The following is a 20,547-nucleotide window of genomic DNA, read 5'->3' as shown; positions in this document are numbered from 1 at the left end:
CAAGCTTGTTTTCTCAGCCCTTTAGTGTTATTAAGTCATTTCTACACTCTGGGTGTTATGAGGGTTTCCAGCCAGGAAATTACTTTGGAAGGAAACTCTGCAGCGTATTATATTGTTTTTGGAAATGTGGCCTTGGCTTTTGGCACAGTGGGGACTTGTTGTCACCTGGACAGAATGGGAAGTCATATGTAGTCTGAGCCCCCGTGGAGGGACTAGCAGAGGGGAAGGGAAAGGATAAGCTTAAAGCCAAAGGGGTTCTTGGAGACCAGGGGTGAAGGTAGACTGAGATATTTGGGGCTTAGAAATAAAGTCCAAAACAAAAAAAAAAAAAATAAGAAAAATGTCAGAGTTTCACATTCTGCCACGTTGATTTTTCCTACCAAACTTTCTCATCAGACTAAATAACAGCAAGTTAATAAAATGTTTTAGGAAGGAAGATGAATCAACCCCCACATGCTTTTTTTAGACCCCATTTTCAATGATGTGAATTATAAAAACATTATGAAAACCTTCACTGATGTGGAAGTCACGAGGGAGAAAGGAAAGTTACAGATTCCGCTCCAGTAGCAGAGTCCCAGGGGGTTGAGAGTCCCCCCCCACTTCGCGTCCCCACGTCCCCCATGCACCCTGAGCACCATGCTTTATCCTTAAGGAAAGAGGATGCTAACATGAGACATGTTATACGTTGCAGGTGTCTCCTTAACCACGCACATTAGCTTGTACTCAAGCCTAGACATTAGAACGGCACCCGTTTAAACTGCGGTCTGAACAGCCAGAGCCGGGTGCATCTGCACACTGAAATCCCAAGGACTCAAGTTATCAGTGAGCTTCTTCCCTCCTGTGTAAGATTAAATGTGCTCTGATCTCTTTGCTGCAGAACGCTGGTTCTTTGAAAGCCATCTTTAGCCTTGTCCGTGGGTTGGTGGGGAGCAGCACCCATACACTGTGCTTCTGACTGGGGTCCTGCTGTGTTCAGTGCAGTCCCAGACCTTGTCTTTTATCAGCCGGAATGTGACAGTCCCCTTGGCCAAGATTCCCACCAGCCCTGAGAGCTGCTGGGGCCAGCACTTTTTTCAAAGGGCGTTAGATAAACTGCTGGGGTCAGATGGTGACTGTCCCATAGGAAGGTCCTACTTGATTAAAAATGCTTCTGTAATCTAAAAATTAGACTTTTCTTCCTTTGACTCCATAAATTTGTAGTATCTTATGGGAGATAAAGGGCCTGATCCCTTGAGTCTGGAGTGTGTTTTGCACCCTTGAAATGAAACTGAACTCTTCCAACCAGCCTAGTATCATTTAGCAAATCACTGCCTCTGCAGAGGCTGGATAAACACAGAGAAGCATCTGTTTTCTTCTCCGGAGCATTTCTGTTGATGGTTCATGTCATCGATGATAGTCCTTGTCAGCCAGTGTTTTGGAAAGTTCCCATATTTTAATATCTCCCTTAAAACATTCTCGGACCCTGTATTCTTGAGTCTGAGTCTGCATCGGCTCAGGTTTTACTCTCTCCTATGTCTTTTAATGGAGGGAGGACAATGCTGTAATTTGTAGATTTCATCGCAAGCTCTAAACAAAAATCATGAAAAAATCAGTTACCATAATTTCCGGATTGACAGAAACCATATAAAATGCCGTGAAGTATAAAAGGCTTCCACAGTGTCCACATGGATCTGAGTCTTGAAGCGTGTAGTTTGGAGGCAAGACATCAGGGTGCACACCCGGGTCCGAGTTAAAATGCACCATCGTGCCACGTCCATATGAACTGAGGGAAGATGGTCTTCCTCCGGCGAACCTTTGCTGCTTCTTCCTGGAGCCACAGATCCGTGCGTGTGCGTGTGCGTGTGGTTGTAGAGGTGCTGAGATGTTCGCTGTGTTTCCCTCCTCCTCCAGATCTGCCTCAACCGCCGCTGTCAGAACGTCAGCGTCTTCGGGGTCCACGAGTGCGCGGTGCAGTGCCACAGCCGAGGGGTAAGCCTGCGTTCAGCGGGCCGGTGACAGGTCCGGCACTAAACCCTTCCTTTGCCAAGGATTTTGCAGCGCATGATGCTGTGAAACTACGGCCATCAGTGTCGCCCCAGTATTTTCTCCTAAAGGTGCTCACTTGCTTTGACCTTTACACAGCGTAAGAAATGTGATTTTTATTTAACAAAGAAAATCAAATTGAGTGGTAATTAGCTTTTAAATGAATAGTCTGGGTTTGTTTTGTTTTTTTTAAAGGACTTTGTCATCTTCAAAGTAGTTATAACACTAACTTCCTTCATGAAGAGTTTTTCATTAACGTTTCAAACAAAGCTGTCCCTCTCACAACCAAGATTCAGAATATGTGTCGGAACTGGAATATTTCCCACAGGAATTAAAACAAAGAAGGCAGGACACACTGACCACATCTTCTTGAAGTCACATACAACGGGTTTCAACTAAGGAAGGCTATTATTTTCGTTCAGAGGATTTTTTTTAGGGGCGAAGAGGATTCTAATTGTTTAAAACATAATTTATTTTTCCTCTGGGCTTAATTATTTCCAATGGAATCATATTAATCTTGATTAGCTATGCCAGTGGTTCATTTGTTTTTCTGAAACCTTTTCTACAGCAACTGTGCCCCAAATTCTATTTTTAAAACTTGCAGACTCTCGCCAATGATTCTAACATAGAATTATGGAGGTTTTCATGAAATTACTGTTGTGCTGTAACCATAAAGGATTTCAGTGCCACCTCAGATGGGTTTGTTGATGGTGAGTGTAGCTGACTGTCAATATTAGATGGAATCTTTTTATGTCCTTATTGGATCGTAGATTCCTTTCTGATGGCTGCAGAAATGATCTAGTGCAGCCTTATTATTTGACCAGTGACGAAGCCCGGACCCAAGTCGGGGTGGCGACACATCCAAGGTTGCAAGACCAGTTGGTAGCGATGCTGGGTCAGGGACCTGGGACTCCTCAGTGTCCAACATCCCTGGGGTCCCATCCACATGTTGGAGAGGAAAGGCCCACATCTTCTTGGTAGAGAGAGCAGTTGGTAACAAGTCACAGCTTGACCACGGTCCTCCCCTAGTGAGACCAGGCTTACCAGCAGCACCTCCAAGAGGGGGTTCGGGCTGTGCCCCGTGACTGTGATTGGCGGTGGGAGACCACGCAGAACTGTGTGGGCGGGACAGCGCCTGCATCCTCTGGAGGGCCCCGTCAGCAGCAGCATCTCTGAGGAGACAGGCAGGACTTCCAGACCCGGCACAGGCTCTGCTACCCAGTAATGAATTCTGCTTAGTTTTAGCTTCATAGAAACATACCTCCCCACTAGGCACAGGCCATCCTGACTGTCGGCCTTATTGTTCGAAGCCTTTGGGGCAGGTGGTTGATTCATTTAAAAAAAAAAAAAAAAAAAAAAGACCAGTGAAAGCAGAGAAACATCACAAATGAGACACATCCCTCAGTATTTATTTTGCCTTAAAATATAAAATTGTGTATTTGGCCCCATCCAGCAATATCTTGATGTGGGGCTGGAGCCTGTGGGACGGGTGTACTGACCGTGGCTCTGCCCCGACTTCTGTAAACCACCCAAAGTGCATCGTCTGCGACGTGTAGCTTGTTTCCTTAGGTGGAAGGGAAACCAAGGCTCATGAGCAGCCTGAGTGCAGAACCTTCCCGTCTTGTGCAGTTCTGCCCGAACATTTTGCTGTTGTCCCGCCCATTCCAAATTTGTCACAAATTCTTTTCAGTGCCTTGCGTTTATCCAACATTCCCAAAGCACTCGGCCTCATTGTCTTGGAAATAATCCCCTGGTTTTCGTGCTCGTGTTCCATTGGCTCCTGTCGTCGTTCAGTACGGCACGTGTGTGACGACAGGCTCTAAGAACAAGTGGAACCGGGCATCACGGGCTGGGGAGCAGACTCCATCCGTCACCCTTGGTGACCAGGGGAGCCCCGCCTGGCTCCTTAGTGCAGTGCTCAGGGCTCAGTAAGAGCAAAGCCAGCCCCCTCCTGCCTTCTTGGGCACCCCTTTCCCATCAGACCAGAGCCATCCTCTTATTCCATTAGGACACAATTCACAGACTCCGTTGGGAGGAAGCGGGCATCAGGCCCAAGGTGTCGCAGCCGGCTTAGAGGGAGCGGCACCTTGTGGACATCAGGAAACAGGAGGCCGGGCTGTGGTCCTGCTATGGGGACCCAGCCTCCCGAGCCTCCTGTCTGAAGGGGCCCAGGGTGGTCAGGTCCGTGACACTCGAGGGCTCGGCCGTGTCCCTGAAGCAGGGTCCCTCCTCACACTGAGAGGGCCTCTCATCACGGCCAGGTGGGAAGGGCTTCCTGGATTTAAGGCGAGGGATGTGGAGATCGACTGAGACGAGAAAGGGGTGCAAGGAGCTGGGTGAGCCCTAACGACCTCCGCACCGTCTCAGCAGCCGCGGCCAGGCGCGTCATGCTACCCCGCAGCCGCGGGCTCTGGGCTCGCCGGTGTGGGGCTGGGTGCGGGGTTTATCCTCCCGGCGGCACGTACGGAGTCTGGCTGCATCTGTATGGGTGTGACGGGGGCTCTGACCACAGGACCTTTGCTTTGCTCTGGGGCTCAACTAAGGCTCAGAGACGTAGCTCCGCGCCAGGCAGAGGCGTGTCCTGACACTGCTTCCTTCTTGGTGTCTTCCTTCCCGGCCGCCCGAAAGGTGTGTAACAACAGGAAGAACTGCCACTGCGAGGCCCACTGGGCACCTCCCTTCTGTGACAAGTTTGGCTTTGGAGGCAGCACAGACAGCGGCCCCATCCGGCAAGCAGGTGAGTGGGGGCCGCACGTCCTGGGAGTGGGCTGAGCAGGAGGGAACGGGACCCCAGGTGGGGTCCTGCCGAGCAAGACGGAGGCCTCACCAACCATCAGTGTGGGTGCACAGCCAGAAACGCAGTGGGGACCCCACTGGGACCTGACACAGCCTGAGACTCTCTCTCGTCCTCACGGTAGCTTTGCAGGCTCCTCCCCCTGCTTTCCTCTGAGGCCGAGTTCACCGCTTTTCAGCCCGTGACGCTCCCTTAGCTGAGGTCATCCTGCGGCAAACTGCCAAGTGGGTATGAACTTCATTGTCGGATCAAAGGACTCTGTGAAGGCCAGCCTCTGTGTACTGGCGCCAAGAGATGTGAAGTCAAATGCCTTTTTTGTTTTTTGTTTTTGCTTTTCATGGAGGTGCTGGGGATTGAACCCAGGACCTCGTGCACACTAAGCACGTGCTCTACCGCTGAGCCGTACCCTCCCCTGACAAGAGCTGCTGTGCTGGGGCCGTCGGTTCATTTCTCCTCAGAGACGTTGAGAAGCGGTGCCCTCATGTGGTACCATCTTCTCTGAGCTCTTGTCAGGCAGTGCCGGGGCGGGTCCGAGGGGTGCCCCCGCTAATGTGAAAGAAGCAAGGCTGATGGTGCAGAGAGCGGACAGCCAGCACCGCAGGGTAGGGGGGCTGGCAGTTTCCCCAGCACACTTGTGTGCCACCTCGGTGCCCACCTGAGCCCCAGCGACACTCAGATGGTGGCTGATGCCGCTGCAGGGGACGTCACGCAGCCCAAGTCCCACTGTGACTGGTGGCGGTTGATTCTGTGGCTTGGCCGCCGTTCCCATGACAACAGACACAACACTGCTCAGCAGGGCCAGGCGGGGGACGCAGGGCCAGGAGGGAGAGACCCTCGGAGGCAGGCACATCTGGAGAAACAGTGTCGTGAGGAAGGAAAGTGAGTTCCTGGTCATCCTTCTGCTTGAAGATGGACGTGTCTCAGCGTGGCTGCTGAGAGCGCCCCGGGCCCTGCTCTCCCGGGCCCAGCCCCGTGGCAAGAGGGAAAAGGGCCACAATGTCTTGCCTCTTCAGGGGTGTCCATCCCGGTGGGTAGGAAGCAAGGCCTGGACCGGTGTCCCCATTCCTTACTGTCATCTCTGCCTCGATGCATGGCCTCTTGCTCCAACTCAGTTAACTTTCCAACTGGCCATTGGGTTTAAGAGTTTATTGTACAGAACCAGCAGTTTTAGTTTTTAATGCATCGAGGACCCTGCCACCCACCCCGTCAATTTAAGACTTAGGGATCTGATTTTAAGGAACGAGAAACTATGGTTCAAGATGCTTCTGCTCGCTTTTTAATTGGCTTTGTTAAGAGACAGCAGAACTCTAGCCGGAGTCCCCTGTGACTGCCAGCTCACAGTCTTAAAAGAATGACACTTTGGCCGGGAAGCCAGAGCAATGCTTTTCCAGTGACACTTACAAGTCAGTCAAGACTGTCATACGCTGCTTGTCTTACTTAGACTAAGAGCTGTCCCTGTTAGGACTTGTCAGTTGGGGACAAAGTCCAGAAATATGGGGTGTGAAGGCACCCCCCGGAGTGGGAGCCACTGGTTCCCAGCCAGCAGGACGTCCAGGTCAGAGGCAGGGAGGGGCGAGCCCGGGTGACAGAAGCCACCTCCGCAGCCGGGAGCAGCCTGAAAGGGCCGCTGGGCGCCTACCACGTGAAGCATAAACTGATGGTTGCCGGCAGGAAGACAGAGACAAATGAATTGAGATCTGTGCTCTCAGAGAACCCATGGCCCAGGTGAAATTCCACATGCAGTGCCTCTGAATCCTGGCATTGAGGACCCTCCCCAGGCAGCCCTCGGCCACAGCTGCAGTCAGAAACCATGTGATGGTGTGATTTTCCACCCCTTTCCACGCCCCTGAGGAGCCTTAGGGTTCTCTGTACTAAACAAAATGGGATCAAATCCCAGAGAAGGGGAAGTTTCCTCAGAGGTAATAAGCAGCATTCTCCCCGAGAAAGGGCTTTGCCCCCACGGGCTGCACTTTAAGCCCCTGGCATGACAAAACAAAACCCGGGGGCCCTGCATTTAAGCTGAGTTTTCTTTTTCTTTTTCACCTAATTTGACGATATCCAGAAATAAAGTCTTAGTCTAAAAAAATACAAAAAAAAAAAAACGAAAATGAAACAAACCCCAATACAGAAAAAGGAGAGAAGGAAGAGCCTGCAGGAGGGTATTTGCCATGGGGCGGGGAAGATTTTAGCTGGGGGACCACTTTAAGTCTGATGGGACTGTAGTGATGGCTCCCTGTTAGCCTCCATGGCCACCATTCCCCGGCTGTCATCACCCCTGGGGGAGCCTGGGTGGCCAGGGCTGCAGTCCCACCTACCAGCCTGCATTCCTGCTTAGCAACTTCCAGAATTGTCCGAAGTGACAGGTGGCAAGCTAGCTTGCACCTCATACAGGACCTTTGAAGTAAGACTAATTTCTCAGTACGCCATTCAGGGATTTACACACTCTGTTTCTGTTCCTTCCTTCCAAGTTTGTTTTGCTGTAAATGTCACAGTTTAATGCTTCCCGTATTTCACTGTAACTGCCTTCTTCCCTGTGTCAAACATGCTTTGTTTCAGATAACCAAGGTTTAACTATAGGAATTCTGGTGACCATCCTCTGTCTTCTTGCTGCTGGATTTGTGGTTTATCTCAAAAGGAAGACGTTCATACAACTGCTGTTTACAGATAAAAAAACCACCATCGAAAAGCTAAGGTACCGTGTCTGGGAGGTCACCTTTCCAAGAAACGGCGTTTGAAAGACAGTGTAGCCACCTGCTTCTCGCTTTGTTTCCTCAGCAAAGAAGCCATCAGATTTTCTGTCGATTTGGTTTTTTTAAGTTTTTGCCAGACCTATCTGCCCCCTTTACTTTCCCTGCAAACTGTTTGCTGCTTATTACATAAATAAGCAGCATGTGGACAAACTCCACTGATGTATTTTTTCCCACCCTTACATTAGTAATTTTTGTAAGACATGCTGAATAGTGAGATATTCATATCAGAAGGGGTAGCTTTTGATCCAAATATATTCAAAGACATCATTGCTGAAATGCCAGCTTTATACAAAATGTGTCTCAGTGTCACAGAGCTGTGTTTCTATGGATTGCAAGAACAAATTTAACAGAATAGTGGCTTTGGGGAAAAGAAATCAATGTTTATCTTTTAATCTTGTAAGAAGAGTGTTAGATAATTTTGCTGTCGCATGTTTACACACTAAGTGAAAACAAGAAAATTGTGTTCGGAGCGTTACTGAGAACAAAATAGAAAAGGGCAAGCCAGAGGGGAGTGCGCCCTCGGTCAGCGTGCCTGGGGTTGCGTTGCAGGTGTGCGCGCCCTCCCCGGCCATCCAGCGGCCCCCAGCCCGGGCAGGCTCGCCTCGCCCACCTCAGCAAAGGCCTGCCGACAAAACCGCCACCTTCCAGCACATCGAAGGTGAGTTTTAAACCAGCGTGAGAAGCCAGTGAGTCCTCGAGCAGGAATCGCTCCCAGAGGCTCTTCCTGTGAAGTGCTGGGTCAGCACAAGGCGGTCCAGCAGGGTCTTCCTGAGGGGCCGGTTGGGGCGGGAAGAGGCTCACGGGGCCCCACAGAAGCGCTACTGGATTCCATTGAGGGAACGTCCCCTGCAGGACCCTGTGCGTGGTCCACGGCGAGCCGTGGCCCCTCCAGGCACCCAGATGGCCCAGTTCCCAGGGGGCCCGCTAGGTCCGCCACCCAAGCAGGCTCCCGATGCCGGACCCCTCCTGTGACTTGAAAATGCCACCAACTGGGTTTGGGAGAACGTCTACAGCCCACGGTTACCCCCAGGGTATTTCTAAGAGTGACACGGAACCCTTGCTTGGGTCCATTTTGCCCCCGCCCTGGGTTCTGGAAGCTCTGTCCAGCCTGTAGTTTCCAAGATCTGGATCCTTAAACCAGAGTACCTCCTGGCTCCCTGCTGTCTCCTAACTTTCCTGCTACCCTGGTGAATTATGATTAGAGTTCACTCTAGTATGTAGTTTCTCCCACCAAGTGTTTTCTGGTGTATCTACAAGAATTCCTGAATGTTGAAGTCACTCAACAAGAGTCCAGATTGTAGCAGTGAACAGTGTTGGTGTCAAGAAATGACAAATGATATTTAAAACCATTATCAGGTATTCAGGAGGCAAAAGAATAGATAGATAGATAGATAGATAGATTTTGTATATATATTTTATATCCCGTAATCCAAAAAGTGTAGATGGTTCTAAAGAGGAGACAGCCATTCCTGTTAAGCGTTACCACCTTTCACCCCCAACCGTGGGACTGTGGGCAAAACAGCTTCATTTGTGAGAGCCAAAAATGCAGCTCTATTTTGAAGAGCCAAAAACCGGAAATGACCCACATATCAGTCAACAGGTAAAGGGATAAACAAACTGTGGTATATTTACACAGTAGAATGCTATTTAGAGTAAAAAAAAAAATGAACTTACTGGTGTACACGACGTCGCAGATAAATCTCAAAATAATTATGCCAAGTGAAAGAAGCCAGGCTCCCCCCACCCAAAAAAAGATTCTATTTGTATGAAATTCTAGAAAATGCAAACCAATTTATAGTGACAGAAGTCGGATCAATAGTTGCTGGGATAAAGAGGAGGGAAGGATGAGACGGAAGGATGACCGGGGGATGGAGATGCTAATTATCTTGCTTATTGTGATGGTTTCAGGGGGATGAACTTATGTCAAAATGTATGAAATTAAACCTCAGTAGAGTTTATAGAGAGGAAGGAAGGAAAGAGGGAGGGAGGGACAGAGGGCACGAGGCCACTACGCAGGAGAGGGTCCTTCGGGCACAAGCCCTAAATCCTGATGCTGCTTCCCCGGGAATTTTCCTCATTTCTCATCGAGCCTCGTGCACATTGAGCTACATGTCATTTTCACAAGTCCTTAATTTCCTTAAGCTCTGGCCTGTGTCTTCACACAGGCTGGCACGTCCACAGGGGCCTTGCACCTACGTATGTTAGTGAATTAAACCAGTTTTTAAAATTTCAAATAGAATCAACCTCTCTGTTACAGGTTTGAGGGGGGGATTCTGTTAGAATTTTGAAGTTCACATGAAAAACAATAGACCCCCCCCTCCTGGAACGCCTTGATTTCTTTCCTTTCCTCCGGCCCACCTCTCCCTCCAGCCCTGCTTTTCCCTGCAGTAACGAGACGGTGATCACCACAGTGACTCTCGGCTCTGACCCCACAGGACAACACCAGGAGATCGCCGCAGTGTCCGAGCGTGGACATCAGCAGACCCCTCAAAGCCCTGGACGTTCCTCAGCCCAGTTCTCCTCAGCGGGTGCTCCCGCCCCTGCACCAGGCTCCTCCTGTGCCCTGCGTCCCCGCCAGACCCCTGCCGGCCAACCCTGCGCTCAGACAGGCCCAGGTATGCCTTCAGCGGTTACTCTGACGGAGGTAGTTCAAATCCAGACTCTGCTGCTTGCTGATGTCTGCACTTGGACAAGTTGCTTGGCTTCTCAGCACCTCTATAAAACGGAGATCATTCAGCTCCTCAGATGGTTCAAAGAGATACTCCAGGTAACGCAATAGTCCAGTGCTTGGTAGATAGTTATGGTGTAATATGTTTCACTTATTATTAGTAACACCTTTAAATTTGATATTTAGAAGAGTGAGGGCGCCCATTCAACGTGACATCGGCACCGTGACCCTTTGGAGAATGACAGGGAGTACTGTGAATAATTATTAAGTCCCGGGCAGTAAAACAGAGATGACTGCTTTAGGGAGAGCAATGGAATACTTTCTTACCATTTTTCACTCTCAGAATTATTTACAAAAACTTTACCACCAATTTAGTTTCTCCATACCCGATGCAAGAGTGCATAAGACACTTTGTGTTTTTGGAAGTCACACTTTCTGTTTGTTATGACCATGAATGTGACAGTATTTCATAATAGGCAACTTGAAGTGGGGAAAAAAGTAAAAACAACCAAATGAAAACACAAAGATACAATCACTGGTTATCTTTCATTCCTCTCATCACGATATTTTTTCTTCTATTAATTTTTGCATATTTAAAATTAAATGTATATTTCTAACATAACTTAGATTATTCTGTGTATACATTGCTTTACATACTACTTTTTTGCCTTAAAGTCATTCCCATTTATCATGGCATTAAAAATTCTTTACAATGTGATTTTATTGATAACACTATATATGTATATAGAATACTTTTTTAAGTACTTGCCAATCAGTGGGCATCTTCGGGTGTTTCCAATTTTTGCTGTTATGAATAGCTCTGTTATGAAGGTCCAGACAGGTAAATTTTGGACCACTTTAGTTATTTCTTTGGAGAGATTTCTAAAAGTGAAAATACTGGGTTGAAAATGATATAATCATTTTAAGTCTGTTAATACATAAATTAAACATTTTTTCAGGACTGACATGCACTTACACTCCCATGTTGTCACAAGGCACCTGTCCCACCATGACTTTGCTAGTACTAAGTATTAACATTTCAAAGCTTTGCCCATTTGATATGTAAAACAAAATATCTTTCTCTGTCTAGGGGTTCTATAAATCACAGAAAGGGATGATGAATTTCCAACTATAAATGTGTCACTTTTTGTCCATCAGTTTTTACCTCATGTGTTTTGAAGCTCTGTTGTTTGTGGCACAAAAGAATTAGGATTATTGTCTCCCCTTGGTGAATTGACCCTTTTATCATTGTGTAACGTCCCTCTTTACCGCCGGTGACTTTGTGGTCAAATCCACTTGATCTCACATCCACTTCAGTTTTCTCTTGCTTAGCATTTGCAAGGTATGTCTTTTTCCATCTTTTTACTTTTAACCTACCTACGTCATTTTACTTGAAATGAGTTTCTCAGAGACAGCATATAGTTGGGTTGTGCATTTCTTCATCCATTCAGTCAGTCACTGTCTTTAATATGTGTTTATAGACCATTTACTTTTAATGCAATTATTGCTGTTAGAATTTAAGTCTACCATCTTAATCTTGTGTTTGTTCCCTCTGATTTTTGTTTCATCATGCTCCTCTTCCCTGACTTCCTGTGAGGTTTGTTGAACATTTTTTGGTATTCTGTAACGATTCATCTACAGTATTTTTGAGATATGTCTGTGTGCACTTTTTTATATGGCTGCTCTAGGACAGGCTTCCTCAGCCTCAGCATTATTGACGTTTCAGGCTGGGTAACTCTTTGTTGTGTGTGACTTTCCAGTGTCTTGTCATGTTTAGCAGCATCTTGGTTTCTACCAACTGTAGATGGCAGTAGACGTGTAGTCGTAACTCCAAACATTGCCAGATGTCCCCTGGGAGACAAAACTGCCCTGACTGAAACTGCTGCTGTGAAGATTACAATATACGTATATAATTTATCACAGTCTATTAGTATCAATATTTTATCACTTTCAGCGGCATGTAAAACCTTTACAACCTTTTAGGTCCCTTTAAGATAGAGACGCCCTAAGTGTTCCCTTTATGTATAGTGACAACCACTTCAGATGTTGTCATTTCTGCTTTCAAACATAATTTTTTACACTTGAGAAGAATAGTCTCCTACATCTGCTCATGTATCCACCCTTCCCATTCTTTCTTCACTTCTGATGTCCCAGTTTTCTTTCTGTTACCGTTTTCTGTCTGAAAAAGTTCCTTCAGCTGTTTGGTTAAGGCACATCTGCTGGTGACAAATTCTGTTAGTTTTCCTTCGTCTGAAAATGTCTGTGTCACCTGTATTCCCGAAGTATATTTTCAATAGATATAGAACTCTGGATGGATTGTTTTCTTCTTTCAACATTTGAAAAACGTTCTGCTTCCTTCTGGTCTTTCTGGTGATGAGAAATCCACTGAAAATTTCCACCCACAGTCTCTGCTCCAGGGACGAGATGAGATCTGTTAGCACAGGGAGGGATGGAAAGCAGGGCCCTGCCGTCTCCAGGATGCGGTGCCCAGGAGGGAGAGCAGGGCATGGCTCTTTTCTGGTATTCACCTGGAGGCAGAGTAAGGTCAGACATGGTCAAGATGTTTACTGGGTCACTCTTTTCCTGTTCTTTTAGCTGAAGATAGCAGGCTTTTCTCGGGACTGTTCCTTGTCCAGTGCTATTGGTGTTTGCAGACTGGGGGCCTCTCCAGAGCCCAGGCCAACATATAAAGAAGACAAACACAAAAAAAACAAGGATTCACCGCCAGGTAGTCCCTTGAGTTCTGAGGTCCCTAGCCAGTTCACTGACTTTTCTCCAACTTTTAGAGCACCTGTTCGGTACAATATGCATTTTCTCCAGACTTTTTTGTTGTAATTTGCAGGAAGAATAGAGTCACAGGCACTTATTCCGTCTTGTTCAGACCTCATTTCTTTCTGTATTTCTTTGATTGCTGGCACACTTGAGCTCCTTTTTGTGTATCTATTAACCAAAGATACATTGGTAAATTGGCTGTCCAAAAAAAAAAAAAAAAAAAAAAAAACCTTGATTTGTAGGTAATTTCTCTGCTGTAAAAACTCCACCATGGTCAATTTCAAGTTATTAACGTGGTGTCACTGAACGAGAAACAGAGGATGGGTTGACATGAGCAAGTACCAGCGGGCTGCAGCACAGAGCTGCTGTTGACACTTGTTCTGTGAGTTATCTGTTCTCATCTTCTGCCTATTTCCTTTTTCTTTTTGAAAGATAGAGCTCATTTTCTTTAATAGGTTAAGAATATTTACCCTTTTCCAGTAATTTATCACAAACATTTCCCCAATTTGTCCTTCAATTTTATTTATGCTACTTTTTGAAATGAAAGGAACTCTAGTTTTGTATATTAAATTTATTAATCTCTGGTGAATTCTCCCATACCTTTTGTGTTTACAATGTCCTCTCCCTTTTCGATCAGTTAAGACACATCTCTAATTTCTTCTGCTTGCTTTGTTGGCTATTGACAGTTCTGTCTTTCGCATTTGTTTTTCTAATCTGTCTTGGGTTTACATTGGTGGAAGGGGATGGGCATTTTCTAAACTTTTCTGGGCTTATGGACTTGAAATTCAAGAATCTGATGAAGGCGATGAACCCTCAGAAGATGCTCCAGTACTCAATATTTTGTATGCAAATGGAAAAGAAAATGAAAGTTCATTTCCTTGATCGGTGTTGAGGAGTTAGTTTGAGAAGCTTGGCTCATTCTACCAAGAAGGAAATGAAACCCCAGAAAGGCCCATCTATGGACAGTAGAAGGAATTGCACCAGTACTCAATGTTTTGTGTGCAAAGTTCAGATACTCCCAGAGCCCATAAACCTCTTCCCCCATGGGTTCCCTTGTCCTGAGCCTTTCCATGTCTCAAAAGCAACTCACCTGTGGACCCTGGGAAACGAGACTCTCTAATAGACCACGTGATCTGAGGAAAGCCATTTCTACTTGCTGTTGTCTTTTTTCCTACCAGAGGTGAATGCTTTCCAAAGCCATTCCTTCAAGATTTCCTGTAAAGCAGGCCCCCCAAAAGCCCTTCATTCTGTTTTATGAAACTACTGAAATGTTAGCCTTTAAACATTAGTAACTGAAAAACCCACATTCTCACTTCAGGCTCATGTCTGTCTGCAGCTTTCCTGAGACATATGATGCAGACTAAGCACGCCCTTCCTCTCCCATCCCACAGAGGGGACTGGGATTAATTCCATGCAGGTGTGGGGCGTATTTGGCAGTGGCTCTGGTTGGAGGCACGGACAGAATCCACTGACTTTTTGTGCCTTAGAGCTCTTGTGCCCTGTCCCCCATGACATGAAGTCACACGACTACACGGCCAGCCCCGCTCCATTCATTCAAACTCACCATCTACCCTTTCTGGAAAGAAAACCCTCATAAACACGGCAATAGTGGCCGACCTCACGTCTAAAGGGTAAGTTAGTTCTTTATAGAAAACGTCTGACCTTTCCATCAAGTGTTCTGTTTGATTTTCAAAAATCAAGGACAGTTGAATCAACTCCTTCTCTTGTCCACAGACTGGCCTTTCTGGGGTACCCTTTCCTTCTCGGTGGAATGAGCCTTGGAACTCAAGTTTCTCCAACTTACTCCTCAGCCTCAATCAAGGAAACGAACTATCATTTCCTTTTCATTCTGTCAGCTCTTTTAGAGGAAAATAATTCACTGTATTCGTCTAGCTTTTAGCTGACGGCTGCCAAGTTCTCCCGAACCACAACCTGAGCATGAAAGGCAAAGTGTGGGCTTGAGAAAAGGCTAGAAAAATGATGGAAAAAATACGAGGTCACGGGGGTGGGTGATCCCCTACAATTGTGTGCATAGGCAGGGAGGATGATGGAACATCTCTGCCATGCTTGGCATTGAATTGGCCCAGCCCTAAGTTAGATGTTATGTTTGCAAACAAGGAACAGGCACTTAAATGAGACCAGGCAACCAGCATCCATCCCCACCTCACTGCTGGGGAGAGAGTTCATCTCAGACCCTGGAAGGGAAAGGGGAGGAAAGCAAAACAGGACAAGTCACAGGAATGGGTACAGAAGGATCCCAGAGGGTTTTGAGAGACTTTCTGGTAACTGTTCACTTTAGGTTGTTTTTCTCTGATTACAAAAACATTAAAAAAATCATCCAGCTTTGCACCACCCCACCAAAAGTCAGTTTTACCATATGATCGTTTTTTTAAAGAGTAAGGTATATTAAGGAGAGAAAGCCCGCGTGCATACCGAGCACATGTCTTGAGCAGAATCCTGAAAGGGCTTCTCCAGGCAGCAGGCTTGCGTTCTGACACCAAGACAGGCGGGGAGGGAGACACGGGGCACAGGAGTTCAGGAGCTGTGCTGTGTAGAGGAAGAGGGCCACTTCCCCTGACCTCAGACATCGTTTGTTAAGTCATCAGACTTGACTTCCAGGAGGGAAGGGGGCCCGAGAAACACTGGGTGAGCTGGCGACTGTAGGAGGAGTAACATCCTTCCTTTTCTGCATGCTGGTTGCCTTATGGCATCCTCACACCTCAGTGCAGTGTGCTGACCGCTGCAGCCCAGGGTCGGGCATGAGCTGGTTGGCAAATGGAGGAGAGGCTGAAATCACACAAGGGGCTCGTGTGCAGGGGGAGCACAGCATCTTCCCAGGGTGGGAGGTGGCGGGCACAGCCCCAGCGCAGACCCCATCTAGGTATCTCCAGCAAGCTTTGGATGCAGATGGAGTGTCCTGCCATCACACAAGAGAGGGTCTCAAGTTACTATGAATTTAAAAATCAGCAAAACTTGAAAGACTAGGGACCACGAAGACACTCAGGTGCTATTCTTAACTGCCAAACACCAGTGTGACTGAGTTTATTCCCGGAAGAGAAAAGGAAAGGAACAGGGGCAAACTTGGGGAGGTTCGTGAGATTTCTAGGACATAGCCAACTGGAATCCTCTGTACAGCTTATGATGGTCCATAGGCTTCATTCATTTAAAGTTTGAATAAAAACACGTTCAGTGTCACATCTGAGAAATAAATTTCTCCACTCAGAAAGAATTGTGTCTAGAGAAGGCTGTGCTAAGAAGTAGGAGATAGAACCACAATTTTCTGCTGTCGGGCTGAAATGCACTGCGATTCTAATGGGTGTATAAGTGGCACCTCCAATGCATAGATGGGTCATTTTTCTCAAAGGTAAAAAACTCATGAAAATGTCACTCACTTAGCATTTCTCTGTATTGTTTTGAAAGTTTGCCCCATAAAATGGCATTGAACTGTATGTGCTGGTGTGTGGTCCTAGTTGGTCTGGATTGTTTTGGCTTTTTAAGCCCTTAGTTTCCAGGAAAATTTTAGGAAATGGTTCTTCACAGAATCTAATCAGTGAATTATAACTCTGAACTAACTGGAAAAGATCACTTTTCCAGTCAGATTAGCTTCTTTAGTAGAATAATAGGAAGCAAAAAAGGACACCTGAATCTGTCTGTTAGACTGATTTTTGCTGAATCAAAGTCCTTTCCTGAAACAGTGGATTGGCCCAGGAGAATGTTTATCAGCCCTGTTTCTGGCACTACTTGTCTGTGCTGTAGAAATTTCAGCAATGGAAGGATTAATTTTTGTTTTCACTCTGACAGCCAAATGGTCTACAAATGTGTGTGTGTGTGTGTGTATTTGAGTTATTTTATTATGTTTTGGGTATAAGGAGCTTCCAGTTGCGTTTTGAATTGCAAAAGAGCAGGCACTTACTGAGCACCAATGATGTGGCCAGTACCCCTGGGCTAGCACTTTGCAGGCATGTCTCACCCTCTCAAGGAGCCTAGGAGGCAGATACCGCCCATAGCTCCATTTTACAGAGGAGGAAACAAGTGAGGACAAATAGCTTCTAGAGTAAGACCCCCAAAGGTGGAGAGCCAGGGTTCAAAACCAAGGTCTCTACCTGCAGTCTTAAAATGGGTGCACGCACAGATGGATGGATAGATGGGAGGGAGGAGGACACTGCAGTGAAGATCATGATGGTGAGCATCTTCTAGATCGCTGACTGCCTCCACCATCTTTAGTTCACTTCCTCCAAGTTTGCCACAGAGATAAAAGCGGTGGGGGTTGGTACGGGGGAGGGAACCTTCTGACATCATGCAGAGCCTCAGTCTGTAACAAGAGAGTCTTGCCTTTCTCTTTTCTTTTGCTTGTAACACTATCATGCTCCTGTCATTCTTGTCATAATTGGTCTTCTTGGAACCAGCCCTTGTTCAGAACCACAGCAGCCATTTGTTGCATTTCACATATCTGTAGCATCTTCAATGAAGACTCCTCCGTGCATTTTTTTTTTTTTTGTAGATGTGGAGATTTTCAGTTCAGTGTTTCTGACAGACACGACATTTCTCCTAATCCACATCTTCTCTGTGTCTGTAGAACATACAACACACCGTATTTTGTCAAATAAGACTGGACAGCCTGGTACATCTCTTCATTAGTGGGGGAGAGGCATAAGGGCCCTCCCTCCCCTGACCCACAGGAAGACTGAGGAACGATTAACACGGGCTTATTAGTAAGCAGCAGCTACTCATTCATAAATGCTTTGTAAGGATGCAAATACGAGCAACACCAATTAATTCTAGACCACAGTTTTGGAATAGTCAGATGAAAGCTGGTCACTCTGAGGTTGAGCCCAAACTTTGAAAAGTCATCTTCAACAGAATGAATTCAGCATTTGGATGAGGACTTATACCCTTCTGACCTGAGTGGGCGTCTGATACTTAAACCAGTGCTCACAGAGTCTGGAAACCTGATGATGGAGGCCCTTGCTCATCAGAAACGCCAGTACGTAACAAGGAAAGGAAATCCGTTTGTCAAGATGTTCTCCCGAGGAAGTGGGGTGAAATACAAGAAAACTGAAATCGTTATAAAAGCCTTCATGACTGCAGGCAAACCAAAAGCTAGTAACCAAGAAAACGTGCTGGAAAGCACCCTCTGTGCCTGCTCTCTGCTTCCAGGATTTCACCCTTTTGCCCAGACATCCTCTAAGACCTCCCCACTCCTTGAGCTGTTATGTGGTCCTCCCGTGGGTCCCTCTGCTCACCTCCTCCCCTGGCCTGCCTTGCAGTTACCCGGACACCTGCTCTGCTCCGTTCCAGAAGGCATAGGACTGAGTCATTCATCTCCAGGCACACCTAAGTCCAGTCCTTTGAACTCAGTAGACACGTGGGAAGTATGCTGAATTGATGTGAATTTTCAGTAGTAAATAGTAAGCCTTGTCACAGTATCCGTGATTCCCCAGGGAGCCATCACATCGATGAGTCATGGGGTATATAAACATTTGTGTCACTTCCTCCTGTAAATCTAAAGTGTAGCTACCAAGGTCTTGGACTCCCACTAACCTCTCCCTGCTGCCTGCCCAGTACTTCCAGAAGCTTCAGCTAAAACTTTTTTTGGTTTCAGATCATACACTGATATTCAGGTGACAAATCCATCTGCTGCCTCTAAAGGTATTACAGCTGGAGGCATCCACATCTCCCTGGAGAGAAATAACTTCAAAGGGGAGGCATTCACCTGATCACGGCACCCAAAGGAGTGTTTGTTTTCCAGTCACTTCTGTTACTATAAATACCCAAACTGTGTGTGGAAAAAAAAAGGATGTTTGATATTTTACCTTTATATTTTGTAATAGGTAATGTGTGCCTATAAGTAAAAATTCCAACAGTGGAAAGGGTTATTTAGAAAACAGTCTCCCTCCTGCCTCTGTCACCAGACTCCCTTCCCAGAGGTAACCATTATTACTAGCCTTTGTAAAATACAGTGTAGGAGACGGTGAAAAGTCTTGGTTCCACCTGTCTCTCTCTGCAGTGTGAGGGACTATAGAAAACTGGGAATTTTCAAACAGTCAAAATTAGAGTGAGACAATGAAACCTGTCTGCCTGTCACCCATCTTCAGCCCCCGTCACCTCACTACCATTCTTATTTCACCTTAGATCCTTATTCTGGATTCAAATGGCAGCCCCCTGCCTGCTTCTTTCCATGCTGGTTATTCAGGATCCACCTCATCCTTTTCACTGGCTGCATAGTATTTCATTATAGAGCCACACCATTAATTCTTTAACCTGCCCCTTACCGGGGTGGCTTCCAAGCATTTGCTCCTTCAAATAGGCGTATTCTTGCCCGAGTACCTTGGGCCCATGCACGATGATGGATGTAGGATAAATTCCTGGGAGCACAATTGCTGATCAAAGGCCACATGCATTTAGAAATTTGGTAGATTAGGCAGAAATGCCTCAAAAGGAGTCGTCCCAATTTCTGTTCCCCAAATCTTCACCAATACACTGTGTTCAGAGATTTCTCTCATCTTTGCCGATAAGCTAGGTTTAAAAAGTTACCTCCATTTCTCTTCCTAAAAATGAGATGGAAGGTCTTTCCACAGATTTAAGATCCATGTTGGTTTTTTCCATTTTCATAAACTGCTTGTTCATCTTCTTTGCCCCTTTTTATTGTCATGTTTAGAAAGGTTTGTCTACCCAAAGATTACAGATGTGTTTTTCTGTTTCTTCTACCTTCATGACCTTCTTTTCACATTCACATATCTGATCCATCTGCTGTTATTTAAGTGTATAAAATGAAGTAGGAATCTAGCTTTGTTTTTCTAGATGACACGTAAGTCATCCTCAACACCATTCATTGCATTTCTGGACTTATTTGTCTTTAATTGGCTTTTATTTTCTTTGTTAGGCTTCTCTGGTGTCTCCTTAACTCCACCCACCCCCAAAGAACCAGCTCTAGGGTTTATATATGATTTTCCTTTTACTACCACTAGACCACAGAAGCGTTACTTTAATATCCCCTCTACAAATCTGAAATCATACCTGCCTCTTTGGACTTTGTGACAATTAAATGAAAATATCTAGAATGTCTGTAATGTCTTTGCTAAATGATAGAAATTAATTTTTATTTTCCTGGTTACTTTCGGCTTTTATCGTTATCCCTTCCATTTTTCTTTTGCGCTTAGGTCTGTTTTATTTCCTTAACTTCTTGGATCATTATTTCATTTTTTTCATACTTTTATTCCTGCTTGATTAACATAAGCATGTGAGTCTAGGGATTTCCCAAACACAGCATTATCTGTGCTTATTCTAATTTATGGCATTTTCAATATTTATCTTTTTAAAACAGTTCACGTTTTCTCTTTTGTTTTCTTCTTTGGCCCAAAGATTGAAATTAATGTTGTTGGTAAGTTTTTAAACACAGATTTCCACTACTATCTGAAAGCTGAGCTTTCATTCCTACGAAACCTTCCGTGTAACGCAAAGAAGCAGTTCCCTTAGGACATGTCTTGCTAAGGGATGCACAAAATAAGTCAGGATCAAGCACAGATGCTCACGGACACAGT

At 46.0% G+C, this 20,547-nt stretch overlaps 1 protein-coding gene across 1 annotated transcript in view; it reads left to right on the top strand.

Annotated features, from left to right (window-relative positions):
* Positions 1-20,547, top strand: part of ADAM12 (ADAM metallopeptidase domain 12) — a 324,566-nt gene that overhangs the window by 294,172 nt on the left and 9,847 nt on the right. The window contains exons 17-21 of the mRNA XM_031461975.2: positions 1,891-1,968; positions 4,651-4,759; positions 7,373-7,508; positions 8,116-8,224; positions 10,002-10,181. Of these exons, the coding sequence (XP_031317835.1) occupies positions 1,891-1,968; positions 4,651-4,759; positions 7,373-7,508; positions 8,116-8,224; positions 10,002-10,181 (612 nt within the window). The remainder of the gene's footprint in view (positions 1-1,890; positions 1,969-4,650; positions 4,760-7,372; positions 7,509-8,115; positions 8,225-10,001; positions 10,182-20,547) is intronic.

The sequence above is a fragment of the Camelus dromedarius genome, chromosome 8, assembly GCF_036321535.1.
Source record: "Camelus dromedarius isolate mCamDro1 chromosome 8, mCamDro1.pat, whole genome shotgun sequence".
NCBI classification, from domain to species: domain Eukaryota; kingdom Metazoa; phylum Chordata; class Mammalia; order Artiodactyla; family Camelidae; genus Camelus; species Camelus dromedarius.
Note: the sequence above shows the minus strand (reverse complement) of the source record. Positions and strands in the feature narration are given on the sequence as shown.